Genomic DNA, 20,915 nt, shown 5'->3' on the forward strand with positions numbered 1-20,915 from the left:
TATATGGCTCACTTGATAATGATATCTATATGAAGATCCCTAAAAGATTTAAGTTGCCTGAAGCACAAAATTTGAATTCTCAAGAGATTTATTCGATCAAATTAAATAAATCTTTATATGAAGTAAAACAATCCGAACTCATGTGGTATAATCGTCTTAGTGAATATTTTTCGAAAGAAGGTTATAAAAATGATCCTATATGCCCATGTGTTTTTATAAAAAGATTCAGATATAAATTTGTGATAATTGCTGTTTATATTGATGATTTAAACATTATTGGAACTCCTAAAGAGTTATCAAAAGTCGTGAATTACTTAAAGAAAGAATTTGAGATGAATGACCTTGGGAAAACAAAGTTTTGTTTGGGACTTCAGATTGAACACTTAAACAAATGAAATTTTTATCCATCAATCTAATTACATAGCAAAGGTGTTAAAACAATTTTATATGGACAAAGCACATCCATCGAGTTCACCAATAGTTGTAAGATCATTAGATATAAAAAAAGATCATTTCCGACCTTGTGAGGATAATGAAGAACTTCTTAATCCTAAAGTACCATATCTTAGTGCAATTGGGGCATTAATGTATCTTGCTAGCAATACACGACCTGATATATCATATGTTGTGAATTTTTTAGTAAGATATAGTTCTTTTTCAACTCGAAGACATTGGAATGAAATTAAACATACATTTTGATATCTTTGAGGAATAATGGATATGGGTTATACTATTCAAATGCATCAAAATCAAATTTAATCGGTTATGCAGATGCAGGATATTTATTAGATTTACACAAAGCTCAATCCCAAACAGGTTATGAATTCATATATGAAGGTACGACTATTTCATGGCGTTTTGTAAAACAAACTATAATTGCTACTTCTTCTAACCATGCAAAAATTTTAGCAATTTATGAAGCAAGTCATGAATGTGTTTAGTTAAGATAAGTAACTCAACATATTCAAGAAACGTGTGGTTTGTCAACCAAGAAAGAAATTCCAACAACATTATATGAGGATAATACTGCTTGCATAGCATATTTAAAGGAATGATACATTAAAGGTGATCGAACAAAACATATTTCGTCAAAATTCTTTTTCACTCATGATCTCCAAAAAAAGGGTGATATCAGTGTTCAACAAATTCGTTCAAGTGACAATCTAGTAGATTTATTTACTAAAGTCCTTCCTATTGTAACATTCGAAAAATTGGTACAAAAGATCAAGATGCGCCATTTTAAAGATCTTAAATAATGCAATTATCAGGGGAAGTAAAATACGCATTGTATTTTTTTTTCTTCATCAAGTTTTTTTTCCGTTGGGTTTTCTTGATAAGGTTTTTAATGAGGCAGTATTATGTACTCTTTTTCTTTCACTTGAATTTTTTCCCATGAGGTTTTTTTCTTGTAAGGTTTTAATGAGGTATATTTTTAATATAATGGATATTCAAGGAGAGTGTTATGAATATTTTGTGAATATCCATTTATGTTATCTATATCTAGATTTGAAGTAAATCAGATTAGATTAAAATATAATCTATCTAATTTCAAAGTGTTATTCTCATCTTGTAAAGGGGTTATTTGCTTATAAATAGACCCTTTTTGATTCATTTGTATACACCCTTCAATAAGATTTTTTCTCTTCCCTAAATACTTTCTTTCTTCTCTTTAAGTATTCTTTCAAGTTATTTTTATTTGTTCTGATAAAGTTATTTTTTTATAACATTTAGAAAATATTATTATTGATTTTGTTTATTTTTATTCTTAATTTTGATTCTAAATTAGTGAAAACCAAATATCAATATTGTTTTATAATCAAGATCATTTTAACATCCAAATAACTCTAGGATGATAGTAAAAAATTATTTCCAAACAACAAAAAAAGTTTTGGGCTGTTTATCTAAATAATAAAAAAATTAAAATTTTCTATATAATATTTTTTTTTAAAAAAAATTTCTCTCTTTTTTTGAGTTCACTCCGAAATCCAGAGCCGGAAATCACAATAGAGCCTAACAGGCAAATGACCACAGAATCGGTCATCCCTGCACATGGCACTTTCGTAATTCGCAGGAAACTGTTGTTGGAAAGGATACAAAGGCCATTGAAAGTATAAAATCGGCCTCTTCAACCACCACCTCCAACGCCAATCCCCTGAAAACCAAAAGCCTCCAAAGCCTTTAGGCCACAGAACCAAGAAAAGAATATTACAGAAGGAAATAAAAAAAAAAACAGAAAAAAAAATTGATGAATGCTGCAGTGTCATTTATAGGAGGAGCCAACGGCAACAAGAAAGGCTTGGCTGCAACTCTTGCAGCCCATCCAGGAGAGCTTAAGCTCCGAGCTTCCCTGTCAGACACCAACTTCACAGATGGGTCCACCTTAAATTTTGATGACCTCTTAATTTCTATTGAGAAGCCTGGTTCTTTCATAATCGACTTTGACATCCCAAAAAAGGTACCATCTTTCTTTCCCTCTCCCCTGGAAAAATGCAGTCTTCATTTGTAAGGAAAATGTTTGTCAAAAGAAGGTGCTTAATTTGCCTTGGTTTTTTCTGTTCAGGATGTTCAGTTTCAGTTCATGAACACGTTTAAGGTGGACGGCAAACAGGTAAATTGGACATACACCCACGTGAGGAATGAGAGACGGACAGTACTGGACGGGACCCTGTTGTTAGATATAGCCAATAAGTTATCTGCAAGTCATGAGCTCGGTTCTTTTAACTGCAAGTTGAAGTACACTCATGTGCATAGAGGGTTGACAACGTTTGAGCCCTGCTATGATTTGGCCAAGAAGTCTTGGGACTTAGCCGTGTCAAGGAGAGTTCTAGGTGGTGATCTAATCAAAGCTACCTATGAGACATCGAGTCAGGTTTTGGGTGTGGAGTGGTCGTGTAGCTCCTTGATTAATGAAGGTGGAAGGATTAAGGTACGGCATTGGTTTGTATTTTTGGTTTATTTGGTATGAGTTTAAGTTAGGTTGATCATTTCTATTTTGGTAGCACAACACCTTCACACCATCACAGTTGATAAGAAGAATTCTCCTCTTGCGTTGGAGTGTAGTGTGGGTTTTAGGTATGTCAAATGTGTTAAGTTCTCATTGATTACAGTAGCTAATTCTGAGGATATTGTGACTCAAATTGACTAAGGCGTATGACAAGTCTATGGAGGAAATTGGTGTTCTTCAATGTTTTCAAAATTATTGAAGAGTAGCTAACTTTTCTAACAAGGGCAAGATACATGCATACCAGAGTGGTAAACTTATCAGCTTGCTTCTTTAATGTGTAGTTAACTGTAGTCTACATTGTTTATAGCTTGTATCTATATCCATCTGCTGGGCCTTTCTCGTCCTGCCCTTGGAAATATAGTTAAGAAATAACCATAGGTCAATCATAAAACAAATTGTCATGATCTCTTGGTTTCATCAAATTGATTTTTGAAATCCTTCTTATTATCTGCCCATATAGAATGACTTTGGACTGAGGTTTAAGTAGAAGCTATCTTTTAGTTATTGATATTGATTTTGTTTTCCCTTCATTTTTGCTTTCATGTCACATTGACCAGATTTACTGCTAGGACTCTTATTTCTTCTGGTGTTCTGCCTCCAGAAGTTAGAGGGGATGATTTTAACTGTTGCTTAGGTATGTTATGGGGCATCCTAAGCCACCAATTCATCGGTTGTGAAATGATTCTTCTAAAAGTTTTCTGCATTACTGATGAGTGAGCACTGACTCTGGTAGCCCTTCCCCATCCATGTAACCCCCATTATTGGTGAAAGCAGGATTCAATCTTTAATTCTCTGGTTTAGTCACCAGAGGACTTAGCTAGCTAAGTTAGCTGGCATCTTCCTTAACTTCTATTTGCTTAAAGTTGTTTTTCTAGATTAAATGAAGTTGAACTTATTAAGGTTGCGTGGTTAATTTGATATCCATAACTATTGAAGAAAAATCAGATATATTGGAGTCTTTATTGTATTTTTAGGAACATCCTTATGAACATTCTAATGCTGTAGATCACTTATTAAGCTATGCATTACATTGTTAACATCATTCCTGCACACCCACTACTAAAAGAAGTTAATTTTCTTTGAATAAATTGTACATGAATTTCGCAAGATCTTTAATTTGATTAATGATTTGTTTTTATGCAACTGACTGAGGCTCCAAATTGTGCCTTCTAGGTTTCAGCATCTTTCAATTTGGCAGAGGGCTTACATCCGCCAAAACTAAATGTCCAGAGTATGTGGAACATTCAGGCATAGTCTCTTGATAATAGGCTTGATTTTTTATTAACATATAAAACAGAGTAGTTATATTCAATATGCTGTAAGCCTGTAGGTTGTTCATATGAGACACCCTTTAGGAATATAGACTGTTATTAGTTTAGCTTCAAAGCAAGGGATTTGGCAGCCCTGGATGTGTCTTATGTTTTTTCTCTAGCTCTCTTATTAAGGTGAATTTGCCATCTCTTTATGTTCTGAATCTGATGAAACCATAAAATCATGTCAATCATCTTTCTCTTTTAAAAGGAGCTTTTGGATGCGGGAATTTGTGCAATAAAACTTTGGTGTAGACTGTGTTACTTCTGGTAAACCATGACATAAATCTTGAAATTTTGCCAGACAATTGATTTGCATTTGGTAAATGTTTTATGTATAAAGACTAGAGAGAAGTTAAAAAGAATTCCTTTATGTTTTATGAACTCAAGTATGTAGGAAGACAATTTGTGTTCACTGAATAAAATATTGCTCTATTAAACAATCCAACTGAGTAGGCTGATACTTCATCTGAAAAAAGAAAAACCAATTTTTCATTGGAATATCACAACTCATTTTCTTTTAAAATGATCTCATGATATCATCTCATTATTCACAGAGGTGTTGGCATCAATAAGGTAATTAACAAAAAATTTAAGAGAAAATGGGTATCAGACAGTTGTCTGGTTGTGTTACATTTTTTGATGCCCCTTTTGGTAAAGAATCATTAGAAAGTATGATCTTCTGCCAGCTCTAATCTACTTTGTTTACAGGAAGGAAAATGGAAAACTAAAAGCAAAAATCAGCTGCATTTATCCTACACTGCCTTTATGATGAAATATCTTGCCATCCCCACAGTTGCATGCCTCTGGAGTGTGGCCTCCCTATGTGATGATCAGTAAATTATTCTCAAATCCATTGTTGTTAACAATAGGGCGCAAGGGATCAATCTTCCATTCACCATCAACAATGAATTTAATCTATACCACAAGGTAAAAGTGCTGAGCTATCCATCATGCAATTAAAATTTACAATTTGAACTGTAACAAAGTTGACAACATGATATACCTCATATTTGCCTGGATACAACTTCAAGCGTAAAGAAAAAACACCAGCACGTGACTTCTCCATCTTTCTCTGCAAGATATAATCATAAGATACCAAGTTAAGTAAAAGAAACACAGAGAGCTAGCTACATCTCAGTGAAGGGAAAACTGCTTGACATTCTGTAGATTTGAAGATTTTAGAGGAGCGTTACAGACATGTTGAATTGTTAATTGTCACACAAGTAGGCTTAAATGTAGAAAACCAAAAGGAGTATTAATCATGATAAACAGAGAAGTAATGAATTCCCCTCGTGTAAAAGAGACATGAACATTAGTAGTGGTCCTTAAGTAAAGCAATTGGCCATGTTCTGCTTATGAAAAATCATGGACTATTACAGGCAGGCCATGCATGTATTTGAAGCAATTCTGCACTTAAAAGGAAATTTAAAAATCGACCAAAATAAAATGCTTAGTCGAATATTTCCTTTAACATCTTATTTGCCTCACCAAGCACCTCTGCAGTTCGCCAATGAAATCATGGGTCTGACTTTGGCGCTTTTTTCTTTCTATAAAGTATCAAAAACCTTTTCCCCCTAACTATCAACATAATTACTAATGAAACAAGAATATGTAACCAAAAGAGAGCTACTAAAAGTAAAAACGGGGTATTTGTGTCAGTACCTTACAGTCTAAATGACTATACCTAATTGCTTATCAACAAGACCCAAGCCTGCACTTCAATTAATGAATAAAAATGTCATTATCAATTCTAAGTAATTGTTTGAGGTGAGATCAAACCTTGGTTGCCCATCCATCAAATGATCCTGCTAAAAGCACCTCTGATGCAGAATTAGGCCATACTACACAAGCAGTACGAAGAAGTTGCAAAGTTCTACGAGCATCATCAATCTTATTCTGTTTCTCTTCCACTGTCTTTTGAGCATCTCTGTCAAAGGAATGTGGAATTGTGATACTCTCAAAGTTAATTAAGGTAGTCATCTTTTTACACTAACATAAGTATGCTTACATTATTGCCAAAGCCATCTTCCCTTCTAAAACTGCCAACCTTGCCCGTATTGACCGCAACTTGTCCTGGGCATTCATTATTTCATTTTCCTGGAACTCCCAAGCATCAGAAAGCTTGAGCAAACTGTCAATGGAGCTTCCATCACCCTAGCACATGACAGATAGCAGGGTTAAAAGGTAATTGATAACTCAAAATGAATGCAAAGTATGGTGACAGCACCAAAAATACTTTCTGTAAAGGGTTCTTCTGGTAAGGAGAGAGGAAACGCTGCAAATAAGTAAAAGGATGCCTTGGAGGCTGCAGAACGGAAGATTGGAGCAGTTCCATAAGTACTAAGTGTTGTGGCATGTGGAAGAAAATAGATGAGTAGTAGAGTAATGGTTGAGAATAGCTAGAGAATGAGTGAGTAGAAGAGAATTAGAGAGAGAATATTTAGTGAAAGAAGCTCTGACAAAAGAAAAAAGAAAGAAAGAAAACTGAATTGCAAGGAGAGCCACACTGTCTTTGAAGTAACTAATTCTCAGGCGAACAAACAAAAGGCCACAAAATAGTTTTGATTTGGTTTCTTTTCAAGATACTAAAAATAAAAAATTCCGACAGAAGTAGTTACATGAAGCTAACAAGCATAGACAAACGGAGGTCATTCACTCACCTTCCATGATAAAACCTCATCAACATTAGACCTCAGTGATTGCAGTACGGATGAAAGCTCTAACTTCAGGTGCTCAAGACGACTTTGTATTTCGTTGTTAATCTCTTTTTTGGAAGCATCTGACTCTTTTCTTCTGTGTAGTTCACTGGATTTATCTCTTATTTCAAGTATCTCATCTCCTGAAATATTTGTTAACCATTTTATTTCATAGATAATAATGTCAGCAATTGCGAGTTGCAATAGTACAAATAGAAATCTATCAAATTCACACTTCAAAGTCATGAAACACCTGAAACTAATAGATAGTCTACCTTCAAATTCCTTGCCTCTAAACCCTGCTCTTTGAAGGCTCCACTCTCTCCATGTTGAGTTTCTTAAACCATCAATGCCTGAAAGAGACTGGTTCTCACTAGACTTGACCCCAATATCATTGACTAGGCTCGTACTATGGCTGAATGGCACAAGTTTTCTTCTACCAGGACCACCAACTGTCTTTTACACATAACAATTACAAAAAGTTATGAAAATGGAAGAGAGAAAGATAACTGTTGTTGTGACAAGAAATCATGCTAAAACAGTAAACTAGATATCTTCACTTTAGAAACCATGGTGCAAACCACTTTTCATACATATATCTTTTCAAAACCTAACATACAACATATAAATTTGCCACCTGATATAAGCTGAAAAACAATAATGGGATGTAAGACTGTATCAGAATTAATAGAACCAACATACCACATCCATTGAGGCTTGCAAAAGAGATTCTTCTTCACTATCATTACTTTGGGTACAAGCATTATTGTCACCTTTCTCTCTGAAACCAAACCCAAAACTTACATTCCTTTCTCTTTCCAAACGACTCAGTATACCATCAATCCCGGAGTCATCCTCAGCTGCTACTTCTCTGAACAAACAGAACATTTGGTCAAAATCCTTCCCAGGGTCCACAACTCCAAAAGATTTCAACTTTCTCCTGCTCGAATTTAAAGAAGATTTATAGGTTCACAGACCAGTGTTTAAATTGACTTAAAGCATCACATCTAACTTAGCAACTGTTTATCACAAACATGAAAACTATAAAAGAAGAAACAAAGAACAAAATCTCCACAAGATTGTTTCTTTTAACACAACACATTCAAATAACATGTCACCAGCAATAGCAAGTGCAAGCAAATTACCTTTTCTACCAAAAAAAAAAAAAAACGAAAGAGTGCCATTAGCAACTATATGTTCTAAACACGAGAACAATAAAACTACAAAGAACATAATTAAAAGAAAAAAGCATTTCAACAACATGTGCAACGAACTAACTTTCACACAAGAAAAAGGAATACGTTTAGACGCCCAAGAATTAGAAATCTCACAGTGATCTACCAGACGAGGAAGGTGAAGAAGAAGAATTAAAAGCCAAAGAAGAAGTATCTCTACTTCCAACTTCACTCTGAACCCTCTCTTGAAAAGCCTCGTTATCCCACTCCTTTTCCAAGTCCCAATCTTGACATAATTTTCTGAAAATCCATCTTCTTGAAATCCATTATCTTTATCTAAGTCCCAGCCCATAGCAAGCCACCCTCCTTGTCTCTTTATCCTCTCAACCAGATCCATCCTCCCAGCATCAACCAACTCTTTCTTGCTGGGAAATACCTCAGGTTTCTCACTATTCCTCATAAACTCCAATATCTCTGTTTCCAAAGCTAAATCCGCGTCGTTGTCCCACCCTTTCTTGCACCAACAAGACCACCAAGAAACCCTTTTTTTCTGCTTCCCAAACTCCAAACCACGAACGAGATTCAACTTCAGAGACACCAAATTCCCTTTCCGTCCTTGTCTAATCACGCAGAAACAAGACGGGAAACCCCGAGAACTGAAATGCGTCAAAAATGAATGAGGCAAGGCAAAAGTATGGCTCGACGAAGTGAAGGTGGCCATGGTTCAGGCATTTCGACGAACAGTTGCAGAGGGCAGAAAGGAAATCAAAAACCAATCAAAGAATTGATTTTCAGGTATCTCTGGCGTGTCGAGAGGCGACGGAGGGAAACGATAGCGAAAAATAAAGGGAGATAAAGGCCAAGAAGAAGAGAGAGAGAGAGGCTCAGGCCAAGTAACGAACAATGCTATCGAAAAGTGTAACCATCATTTAATGTGGTGCACTGTTTTAGATATATATTTGGGCGGGCAAATGTTCAGTGCCCAAAGCCATCAAGCCGAGCAAATGTTTTAAATAATAAATCATTCGTAATTGACCCCTTCGATATGTGCTTTTCTTATACAAAAAATGTGTCCTCGTATTTTGTGGTATTTGAAGAAGGCTGTGTTTGGATGTGGATAAGGTTGGGCTGCGAACAAAGCAAGTGCGAAGGTGATTTACTTGGTGCGCGTCGTTTAGGGTGTCTTATAAAGTTTTGGCCGTTGATAGAGAGCTGTAGGGAAAAAGGACTCCAAAACGGAGTGAATGAGAAGCTGAAGCTCACGTGACTGTCTGATAATGACAAAGATTCAGTGCTTTAGCCCTTTTTTGCTTACCCTAGTCACCACACTATTCATTGGTGGACACTTTCACACGTCCATTTCAAAATCTCTGTTTTTGCCCATTCAGAATCACAAATGTGCCATAAGAAGAAGAGAACAAGTTCAAAGAAAAAGTAGTGCTCTTGGCTCATAGTTAGAGCGGTTAAACGATACCATACCCGACACAAGAAGGAACTAAAAGCTGGTCTTTCTTTTGTTGTTTAAAGGGTGCTTTCCTTATGACTGGAGTAAATTATGTTGGAAAACCAGTCCAACCTTTTTCCTAAGAATCTCAAACTTTGGTTTTTTGCGGTAGGAGAAACGAAAGGAATGCATTTTTTTTTAAGTCCTAGGATTTGGAATCAACCTCTTGGCAAATAAAAACGAAACGCACTTCATTGGTTCTTTTTTTTTTGATGATGATTGAGTATGCATCTTAAAAATGGAATGCCCTTGTAAGCATTTGCTCCAAACTTTCTAGGAGGTTGCTTGTAGTCATGTGCCAACCTTTTTTTTTTTTTTTAAAGTTCATTGAGCAGTGAGCACGCATGACAAATGAGATTAGCAAATCCAACCAAGAGATTTACCAGCAAGATTCAAGAATCTTCTGTCCAAGCTGTGAAGAATCTTAATAGCTGACAATTTATACACATAATTCTCATTTATCCTTTCCATTTTTACGGTGAAAGAGGCCAACAAAGTTAATCTGTCGAAAATTTCTACATTCCACAATCCGTGAGGTCACTGCCTAAAAAAAAAAAATTGAAAAAAAAAAAAGAGTCAAAAATCAAGATAATATGAACAAGTCATCAAGGTGATGGCTGTCATTATCAATGCAACGGTACATCATACAAACCAAGGCCCCAAACGTCATGAGTCATGGAAGTAAGCTTTTAAAAAAGGCCAATGGCAGCTTCAATGTTTCATTGCACTTTTCTTTTTCTTCACCTTCACACTAACGATTGTGTTACTATCATTCAATTTCAATTGTTTATGAATCATTGATGTGCACAACAAAATGTGTGGCCGGCCACTTTAACAAAGGAGGTTAATGGGTTTCCACTCTTTAGCAAAGGGTCTAGAGTTCAACGTTTCTTTCAATGATTGACCACTGAGGACGAGATGGGGATGAAAGAATTGGAAACCACCACTCTCAGCTTCTTTCCCACATGAAAAAGACATAAGGGAACAGGCCCAGCAGAGTTCACAGCTTTGTTATTAATAGCTATGGGCTTGAAACAAGGAAGCTAATAGATTGGTAATGTGACCCATACAAGATTCCAGACACTTTACTGTAGCAGAGTCAGTTAGATTGGACTTAGAGACTAGATGCAACAAACTAAAATATCATATCCAATTAAAGTTTTAAAAAATATATTCTGGAAAGTTTGAAATTCAAAATTTCAAAATTTTTATTATCTTATTAAAAATAATTGTCAGAATGAAATTGTTTGATAAAAAAAATCAATAAGAGACAAATGTAATGAGACGAAGATAGTGTGTGACAATCAATTTGTAGCATATTCATAATGAACGCTTAAGGATTGTCCAGTGGGATATCGATGATAATTTTTTAATTAATCAAAAGAATCAGAGCTGCTAGAATTTTAAGATGTTTTGTATGTGCATGTACAAGTATGGATTGTGTAATCATCTATCCTGGTTTGATTAGTTAATAGCTAATTAGATTATCTTCACTATAATATTTTTATTTATTATTATCTCCTTTTATTTATAATTTGTTAGGAGATAATAGCCATGTTTGTTTGTTATTATCACCTGGAATTTAGCTAACTTACATAATTGCTAGATGAATAACTTCAAGTAAAGTAACCAAGAGGGGGTGAATTAGTTATCAAGTGAAAATCCCTTCTTTAAAAACAAGGTAGTGTGAATATTAAACATAGAGTCGTAAAAACAGATTATAAGCTAAATACAGATGATGCAGAAAGTAAAAAGTACTCAGTTAAGTTTTTATAGAGTTTCGACTACCTTTGATGTTTACGTCCTCTCCCTTAATGGCACGAAGAATTTGAATCCACTATCAACAGCCTTTTCAGTACAGGTTTGAGCACAACCTTTACAAGCAACTGCCTTTCTAGGGTCAACTACAACCTTTACAAAAGTGATTGCCTTTTAGGATCAACCACAGTCTTTATAACTAACTGTCTTTTAAGGATCAAACACAACTTCTCTATCTTATCAATGGAGGCATAACCAAACTCTACCTTTTTAAGAGGAGATATGACCTTTAACACTACTTTTTACATGGGGGTATAACTAGTAACAATGGACTCTAGAAAGTGTATGGAGTTTAAAACCTCTAACAAGGCTAATAAGCAATTTAAGTATAAAAATATAAGAGATTTTTTAGTAGTAAGGATAGATGAAATAATATTTCAACTCAAAAGTTTATAATGATGAAGAATGGAATAATCTTGTTGTGATTTTTGCTCTTGTTTGAATCGAAGGAAAGATTTTTCAACTTTTCTTGTGTTTTGCTCTTTATTGCTCCTTCTTTGTTCTTTTCTTGTTTTCTCTCTTTTTGATGCATTTTCAGTAGGTATTTTTGGGTACCAAAGGAGTGCTAGAAAAGGGATGAATAGTATTAAAAATATTTTGGAGGAAGTTTTGAAGTTTGAAAATCTTTTAAATAATTTTGAGGAAGAGAGTTTAAAACTTATTGAGGTTAAAATGCACTAAGTAAAAAAAGGGTAAAGAGAAGTGGACTAAACATAAGTATTTACAGTGTTTCGATTCTTTTGACCTACTCCACTATCTTGATTTTTAAATCAAGGATTTTCAACCCAACTTCACTAAACTAGTAAAATTAATAGTTTCCACTAAGCTTTTACAAGATGAATTTTTAACCCAAGCTCTAAACCATTACAACAATCCCTTATAGTATCTCGCCCACTCTAATTAATCAAGAACTAAGAAAAAGATAAAGTACAATGATCACTTAACTAATCTAATCTATACAAATGCAAACTCAAATAAGTTTACAAACAGTAAGAGTGAAACACACTTGTAAAGACAAGGTTTTTAGAAATTCTAAGCTTAGATACTGTCTTCGTAGTTTTTCTAACCATTTCTAACCGTTTGAAGCCTTTTAAATACGTGGAGGACAAATTCTAGCCATTAGAGATAGTTTTTGGTCAATTATAGCTATTATTTTACCTTCTAATGGTTAAATTCAAATTCCTAACAGTAGCTTTTTAATTGGTTAAGATAGGCTTTAACCAATTAAAGCCTTTCTGACTTACAATTTGCTTCGTAACATTAATCGGTTAAAGGTGGCCTTAACCGATTAAGAATTTTCTATTTTCAAACTTCTTCAAATGGCATTTTTCATCAGCCTTCCTTTAATTGGTTAGTCCTCCCTTTAATTGATTAAGGCTTCTCATCCTTCGTCTTTAACCTATAAAAATAAGCTTTAACTGATTAAAATATCTTTAAATTTGAAAACATTCATTTTGATGCTTTTAGCGGTCTACATCTTTTTTGAAATTGAATTTTGGTGCTTTTAGGTACTCCAAGTTTGACCTTTAATCAATTAACCCCTTTGGTTAATCGGTTAACAAGCTTTTGTTTTGTGTCTAGTACCCTTTTAACCAATTAAGCCTTGTGTTAATCAATTAAACCTATTTTATCTAACTTTTTTGTAACGCCTAGTACAACTTTAACTGATTGAAGCTCTTTATGTTAACTAATTAAACCTATTTTGTCTAACTTTTGTATAGCGCCCAGTACAGCTTTAACTGATTGAAGTCTCTTGTTAATCGGTTAAAACTAATATGTCTTCATTGAGTCTCTCTTTCTTTGCTTGTTTAATTGGTTATTGAGCTTTCAACTCAATAAGTTTCTTGGCTTACTTTCAAACACTAATTATGTTAGGGAATTTAAACTCTTTCTTACACACTTAAATAATATGATTAGACATAAATGAATGAGCAATGTTTTGTTACCATAAAAAACACATGGAGTCAACATTCTCTCATTTTTTTGATGATGACAAAACTCTCGTTGATTAAGAGCGCAAGGTCTGTTTAAACTTTAGACTTTATAGCTATGTGCAGTTGATGGATTACTACCCCTTAGTATGTGCCCCACCTTAATATATGCATAAATTTTTTTTTTGATTTTTGTTTTGATCATCACATTTTCTCCTTTCAAAATTATGTATATCTTTATATAGATTTCTTAACACAAATACAATTCATTGGCACATCAACCACAAATATATTAATATGCATGAGCAACCATAGATATTCATAACAATAAACTAGAAATTGTTCACAATAAACCAACAATTGTTCACCATAACCACATAAATGTTGACTTTATATGTTTTTGATGATAATAAAACATTCCTCATTCATTAATATTTAACTTCACTATTTTAGTGTGGAGGATTTAATTTTGCACCAATAATAAAAGTTGTTAATTAAAGGCAAGTCAAGGAGCTTGCCAAGTTTATTGAAGATTTAATCAGCTAAGAGGGAAAGAGCAAGTAATGAACAAAAATAGAATTTTAGTAACTGATTATCAAAGTACCTTAATCAACTAACTGATTATCAAAGTACCTTAATCAACTAAGACATGTCTGTATGATAAGTTGAAGCAAAACAAAAATATGCTTATCGGCTAAGAGGTTTGGATAATGGATTAAAGTATAAGGTCTTAGTATCTTCAAGCACCAAAAATAAGTTTGAAAATATTGTTGACTGTTAAAAGGAGCCAAAATGAAAAAGTTCAAAATTTGAAGATCTTCTAGTTGATTAAAGGTGATTTTAATCGGTTTGTAGTTGAATGAAATAAAGCTTCAATCAGTTAAGGGAAGTGCTGACCAATTAGAGGAAGACTGCTATGTCAAGAAGTGAAAATAAATAATTTGTAATTAGTAAAAGCTTGCCATAACCAGTTAAAGGAAGTCTACTGAAAAAGAGAAGTCTGAAGATAAAGAACTCTTAATCAATTAGAGCCTTCTGAAATCGATTAGAGTAGAGAACATAGCAATAGGACAATGCAAGGTAGAGAAGCTGTAATTAATTAGAGTTGCCTGTAATTGATTAGCTAAAGTCTGTCTGCCTTTTTGAATTTAAATACTAAAAGACAAAATAATGATTAGAAGTGCATCAGAGTTATTTCAAATGGCTAGAAATTGTTTCCAATAGAAAATTTTGACTCCTCGAGTATAAAAGGAAGTTCCAATGGTCAAAGAAAGTAGATTTGAAGAAAGAAGAGCTACTTTGAGAAAAAAAATATTCTTCACCAAAAGCACTTGTCTTTCATTCCATATCTAGAAAAAATGTTTGAGCTTGATTGTAATCTGTTAAGACTTGTAAAGGTACTTAGTTGTACTTCCTTTTCTTCCTTCTCTTAGAAAATTAGAGTGTGGGAAGCACTCTAAAGCTTGTTGTAAGGGATTAGAGCTTGGGTTAAAAGCTCACCCTGTAAAAGCTTAGTGGAAGCTATTAATTCTACTAGTTTAGTGAAGTTGGGTTGAAAATACTTGATTGGGAACTCAAGGTAGTGGATGTATGTCAAGGGGACTGAATCACTATAAAGACTCTTACATAGTTCTTCCCTTCATCTAATTGATTAAGTGCTCCCCAAACTCTGAAGGGCTAAGCAAAAAATTTTTAATACTATTCACTCTATTCTAGCACTCAAACGGGACCATCAAGTGGTGTCAAAGCCATACCCTCAAATTTAAGGATTAATATCTTGAAGGAAGATCCACATGGCTATGCAAAGTCAGTTATTGCTAAAGGACAATCCACAAATAGGCCTCCTCTATTTGATGGATCAAATTATGCCTATTGGAGCACTAAAATGTCCATATACATTAGAGTCCTTGACTATGAAATGTGAGATGTTATTATAGAAGGACCTTATATTCTCATGTCACCAAATTTTGTCACTGGTGAGAAAATGCTTAAGCCTAGAGTTGAGTGGACTGAGGATGAAGTTAAAAAGGTCCAAACAAATTTTAAAGCCATCAACACCCTTCATTGTACACATACTCCTTTGGAATTCAGCAAGATCTCTAGTTGCACTACAACCAAAGAGATTTGGGAAAAACTTAGAGTCATTCATGAGGAGACTTCTCAAGTAAAGGAGTTCAAAATTCCCTTACTCATCCATAATTATGAAATGTTTAAAGTAGAACCAGGTGAAGATGCCACTACCATGTTCAATAGGTTTACCAATATTACAAACAAGCTCAATCAACTTGGAAAAACTATTCCTGAACATGAGTTAGTAAAAAGATTACTTAGATGTCTCCATAAGAGCTAGAAACCCCAAGTCACAACTATTCGAGAAGTCAAATATCTTAATGTGGTCACACTTGATGAAATTTGTGGCTCACTCCCGACACATGAACTTGAAATGAAAGAAGAAGAAGAGGAGGAAAAGAAAGAAGCTAAAGAAAAAAAGAAATTTGGCATTCAAGATTAGTCTACTTAAGGAAAAATCAAAAGAGCTATCAAGTGATGATGATGAAAAGCAAGCCATGATGGCTAGACAATTTAGAAAGCTAATAGGACAAAAGATAGAAAATTTATCAGAAAAAATTTTAAGAAGGATTCAGGTTCCTCTTGGAAAAATAAGCACAAGGGTGATTTCAGCAAGAAGGATGAGATTTTGTGTTTCGAATGCAAAAACTAGGGCACTGTAAATTAGAATGCCAATTACTTAAAGAAAAACCTCAAAGAAAATAAAGAAACCAAAAAGAGCAATGGTGGTAACAACATTGTTCGATAGTGATTCATCAAGTTCAGAAGAAGAAAAAGAAAAATTGAAAAAAAGAGCCAATTTATGATTGATGGCAAAGGAAGAAGAAATTAAGGTAACTTCTAATTCATGTGATATTTCCTATGATGAATTGCAAGATGGATATAACAGTTTATAAGCTGAATTTGAAAAACTTTCTTTAAAATATAAGACTATGAACAAAAAGGCTGTTGCATTGAATGAACTTAGAAAAAAATCAAGTATGAATACAACTCTATTTTTTATCAAAAGAACATGCTTCAAATTGAACTCAAATAATTTAAAATTGATTTTGAATTCTTGAGGCTTGAATTGGAAAGCAAAAGTTTAGAATTATAAAGAGTTGTTAATGAAAATACTATACTTAAAGTTGATGGCGAAGAAACACTAAAATTGAAATCAAAAGATAAAGAAGAGTTTAAAAGAAAAACAAGCCTTAGAAGGAAAACTTAATGTTGTCTCATGTTACTGTTATGTGTGTGGTATGAATAGTCATTTGTCTCATGAATGTTTTCATTGTAATAGAATATTTCCCAAAACGTAATTGGTTTGGGTTCCAAAAGGATCCCATGTGATTGCGAACCCCCAAGGACCCATCAAAGTATGGGTACTTTTAAAGAAAAATAGAAAATCTATTTTTAAGGTTAAGTGAGGACAAAAGGATCAGTGTTTCGAAGCACAACCAAAGAAAAAGCAGCCTATATAAGTCACCTTTTAACTGTTTTGCATATGAGAGTTTTTCACAATTAAAGAAAACTTAGTTTTTGTCAAAAAAGAAAAAATGCTTTCTCTATTTGCTTCCACTCCCTTTGTGTGAAAGAGAAAATTTTTTTTGAAGCAATTTTCAAAAGAGGTTAGGCTAAGATTATGAAAAAGATGATAAGGACAATGGTTGTCTTTTTTGCTAGCACAAAGCATAGTCAAAAACTCCCTCCTTTGTTAAAGGTTTGTGTGCAATCATTTGTACTATCGTTGGAGGCCAAACACTTCATTGGCTGGGGTTTTTGCTCCTTGCGGTGTCATTGGATTGCTTCGAGAAGTGCCGTTGTGATTACAAATTGACTTGACAAGGTAACTTTTTGAATAATACTTAAATTTGTTCTTTTATGTAGTAAATATCACCAAGGTGATCCATGGTGTAGGCATGTTTTGGTTGTTTCGTTCTAAAATTTTATTTTTCTTTCAACTGCATATTTTGACCATGCCGTCCATAGCCAAACACATTAGTGGTATCAGAGCCTTCCTTTGCTCAATTTTAACACATTTTTATGTCTACTATTGTTAATGCCTTGTTGAGGAGAAATATGCGGTGTTTAGGTTTTATTCTACACAAAGTAGTATGTTTTAAAGTTTTACAAATTATTCTAGTTAGTTTGATTTCTAGATAGATTTTGATTGTAAATTTTAAAATTTATTTGTCATAATATTAGTCTCATTTTAATGCCAAAATATTACAATTTAACAAGTGCATGAGAGGCACAAATTAATTTAGCAAATAAAGATTCAATCTCATGACATTATGGTGTGATTTAAATGGCAGAATTTGATTCTGTCCAGCCATGGTATTGGTCAATTTTTAGCCATAAAAGCCAGGTTTAAGTGCTCCATAAAATTCAGGAAAATTAAGGGATATATACACATAGGAAATATTCCAAGATGGGCGATTATGTGCGGCTAATGGTGGAGGTAAAGCTACCAAAACATGGCTGAAACAGCTGCTGTTTGTAGTAGTGAGAGTCATGGTTTTGTTTGGCTTTCCAACCAAGAAAAGCCTTAATTTGTGCAATCATTGCACCAAAGGTGAAGACGTTTTTATGGAAAGGTTCCATAAATTATCCAAATTGTTGCCAACAATTTTAAGGATTTAAATCCCTACAATTAAGCCTTTATAAAACTGAGTTGGTGGAGTCAAAACTATTGTTGCCTTTGCAGCAACAAGCCACGGTTTTGAATTTTTTTGGACAGCCAAAGATATTTCCTAAAATCCAGAAAATTACTATGGAATTGGTCCATAAGTTTTCTATCGAGGAAAATTTAATTGGGAATTACATTCATGATTTTATGCCATCAAATAGCTCTGAAAGAAAGGCAAAAGCAAAACTGCCTATACAAATAAACGTCATGGTTTTGAATATTTTTGACAGCCAAAAACATCTCCGAAAAATCCTGAAAGAATATTATGGACTAGCTCCTTGAATTATCTACCAAGATAAATTTTATTAGGAATTAAATTCCTAATTTTTGGTCACAAAGAATTTCAAAAGATCTAAAAAGTCGATTCTGCCACCTGCAGATAAAGGTCATGGTTTTTGAATTTTTTGAAAGGCCAAGTCACCTCTTTAAATCTTGAAAATTTATTTTGGAATAGCTCCATTAGTTATCTATCAGGATAAATTTTATTGGAATTAAATTCCTAAAGATACACCACCATGTGCCATGTAATTAGGACATGTCTTCTACTGTCTACAGCAGGACACTGTCTTGGTTAAGACATAGAATTTGTCCAAATTTTACACCAATAAATGATCAATTACATTAGTTAATTAGCTGAGGATAAGTTATGGAATTATTTCCATAATTATGCTGATTTTTTGAAACATTTAATTGAAGGAATATGATTCCTGAAATTAAGGAAGTCAAAGATGATGCATTAACATCCACAAATAAAAAAATGTGATTTTTAAAATTATGGAAGTTAAAATATCTTCATTAGCCAATTAAATATTTATGGAGTATGTTCCATAAAAATTGATAATTTATTTAATAAATTATGGAATGCGAGTCCTTAATTTAAGGGTGTCAAAATTTAAATAATTTAAGACAACATTAACTCCAGAATTGGATTCCTAGTAGTAGTGGGAGTGTAAATATTTATGGACAAATTTTGTTTTGAATTGACTTCTTACAAGATGATAATTCTAATTTGACATTAAGTTTAAAGATTAAATTATCTAAGATATTTCCTAATAAGATTAGGTAATAATAGACATTCAATCTTTAATTAAATGAGATTAGCAATAGGTTGTGTAAAATGTTTAGGAACACAAATTAAAATTGTTCTAATTTGTAATTTGTAATAAAAATTTAATTCTAATCCTAACAAAATTAGGAATGGATAAATTACTAATTTTGATTAGTAATACTTACCATATATGAAAGAAGTTTCCATACATAGAATTAAATGGTTACCCACAAATCTGAAAATTACAAAATTCAAATGTTGAAAATTGCTAATCTCAAATGCCTCATATGATTAACAATTTGAATGAGACATGTCTTTAAATTTTATTCATATTGATGAATATATGTGGATGATTATGGACTTAGGCCTAATATGATTATACTATGGTTGAATGTATATTCTTGGTATTTTGAAATAGGGTCAGTGTGTCCTGCCTTATCTTTTTACCTTGGTTTGTAAAATTCTTTCCTTTTCTTACTTCCTTCGAATATAACTCAAGGTTTCTACATTCAATTGTAATTAGAATTAGGATAGATTTGGAATTGAATTTTGGAAAAATTGACTATGGAAAACCAAAGCACCAAGGAGGACAAGGAGATCACAAACAGATTTTGAAGATTCTTATGTATAATCCCTTAAGTTTGACCAAGCTTGTTTCCTTTGATGGCTCAAGGAAATTAGTATGGTTAAAGTCCATAATCATCCAAATTAGTTTGCATGTGATAGATTTATTTTATACAATTTAATAAATGCTATGCCTGCAAAGATGAGGCCTTAATAAAATCGAAAACAAAATCTCTCATTATATATTGAGTCACATGCCATGCATGACCAAGTTGCCTTCCACCAGAGAGCAAAATAGCCTAGTTGTTCTTTTAATCAAAAATTTGTTGAGAACACTCAAGATCACATTTTTACATGAGTATGTGCGAGCTATTGGTGGGTCTTACTCAACTAGTTTCATAAAATCTAGATGCTTGGAAACTTGATTATTATGGAAACTAGAGGTAAAGGCTAAGCGAAACATATACGATATGTTTAGGTAATGTGTTGTCACATAGCTGATCTAGGAGTTGTATAAAGATATAATTGGTAAGCTCAGTTACCTACCTAATCCACCTATCATGGTTTGTTGAGCACACTTAAGGCCATGACTTGATGGATGGGATCTTAGCCCACTAAGAGAATCCTAGTAGAGATCTCTTAAGGTGATATGGATGGTTATCATCTTGTAGAAAATAGTGGGACAGCTATTTAAAATTTTAAAACCTTGTTTTAAGTAGTTTATGCATGTTATTTATCAATTGCTTTATTTATTCAAACATGACTGCATACATTGCAAATGGCTAAACATTTCTCATTGTGGTGTATCTTGGATGCAAATCAAACTCACTAGACCAAACTGTTTTGAAAGGTACCAAGACATGAGAAATGTTCTCAAGCAAAAGGTTGTCTATCTATAGGAAGCTTTGCCATAAACCCATGTTGAGGCATATGGTGATAAAGCATGGGATGCTCATTAGACTTGTTAAGCCACATATGCGATGTTGGCTATTATGACTACAAAGCTTCAAAAGCAACATGAAAACATCTGTGCAACATGATATGACTTTGCAATCAAAAGAATTATTCTATAATCAAGGTCATACATAAAGGTATGAGGTAACATAGAAATTGTTTCTATG

The 20,915-nt window shown here is 33.5% G+C and overlaps 2 protein-coding genes across 3 annotated transcripts; one reads left to right on the forward strand and one right to left on the reverse strand.

Moving 5' to 3' along the window:
- The first annotated feature begins 1,980 nt into the window (after positions 1 to 1,980).
- Positions 1,981 to 5,147, forward strand: LOC110423497 (outer envelope pore protein 24A, chloroplastic-like). Of its 2 annotated transcripts, XM_021437713.1 has the most exons (4): positions 1,981 to 2,455; positions 2,561 to 2,926; positions 4,178 to 4,235; positions 5,026 to 5,147. In XM_021437713.1, exons 1-4 carry the CDS (start codon positions 2,246 to 2,248, stop codon positions 5,043 to 5,045), a joined length of 654 nt encoding a protein of 217 aa, XP_021293388.1. In that variant the 5' UTR covers positions 1,981 to 2,245; the 3' UTR covers positions 5,046 to 5,147. The 2 variants fall into 2 exon arrangements, with proteins under 2 accessions (XP_021293388.1, XP_021293387.1); XM_021437712.2 differs by lacking the exon at positions 5,026 to 5,147 and having other exon boundaries at positions 1,983 to 2,455; positions 4,178 to 4,589.
- Positions 4,799 to 9,326, reverse strand: LOC110423496 (5'-AMP-activated protein kinase-like protein). The gene is given in 9 exon segments (XM_021437711.2): positions 4,799 to 5,232; positions 5,321 to 5,389; positions 6,097 to 6,244; positions 6,326 to 6,471; positions 6,978 to 7,156; positions 7,289 to 7,469; positions 7,716 to 7,884; positions 8,345 to 8,477; positions 8,480 to 9,326. Coding segments are annotated over 9 exon segments (1,551 nt in total). The 5' UTR covers positions 8,910 to 9,326; the 3' UTR covers positions 4,799 to 5,136.
- Between the last annotated feature and the right edge of the window lie 11,589 nt (positions 9,327 to 20,915).

This window comes from Theobroma umbraticum, unplaced genomic scaffold, assembly GCF_002168275.2.
Source record: "Theobroma umbraticum cultivar Fairchild unplaced genomic scaffold, ASM216827v3 scaffold_20.0, whole genome shotgun sequence".
Lineage (NCBI taxonomy): Eukaryota > Viridiplantae > Streptophyta > Magnoliopsida > Malvales > Malvaceae > Theobroma > Theobroma umbraticum.

Coding starts and splice junctions, on each gene's coding strand:
- LOC110423497 (XM_021437712.2), top strand. CDS start 2,246: ATGAATGCTGCAGTGTCATTTATAGGAGGAGCCAACGGCAACAAGAAA. Junction 2,456..2,560: donor ACTTTGACATCCCAAAAAAG/GTACCATCTTTC, acceptor TTTTCTGTTCAG/GATGTTCAGTTTCAGTTCAT. Junction 2,927..4,177: donor ATGAAGGTGGAAGGATTAAG/GTACGGCATTGG, acceptor TGTGCCTTCTAG/GTTTCAGCATCTTTCAATTT.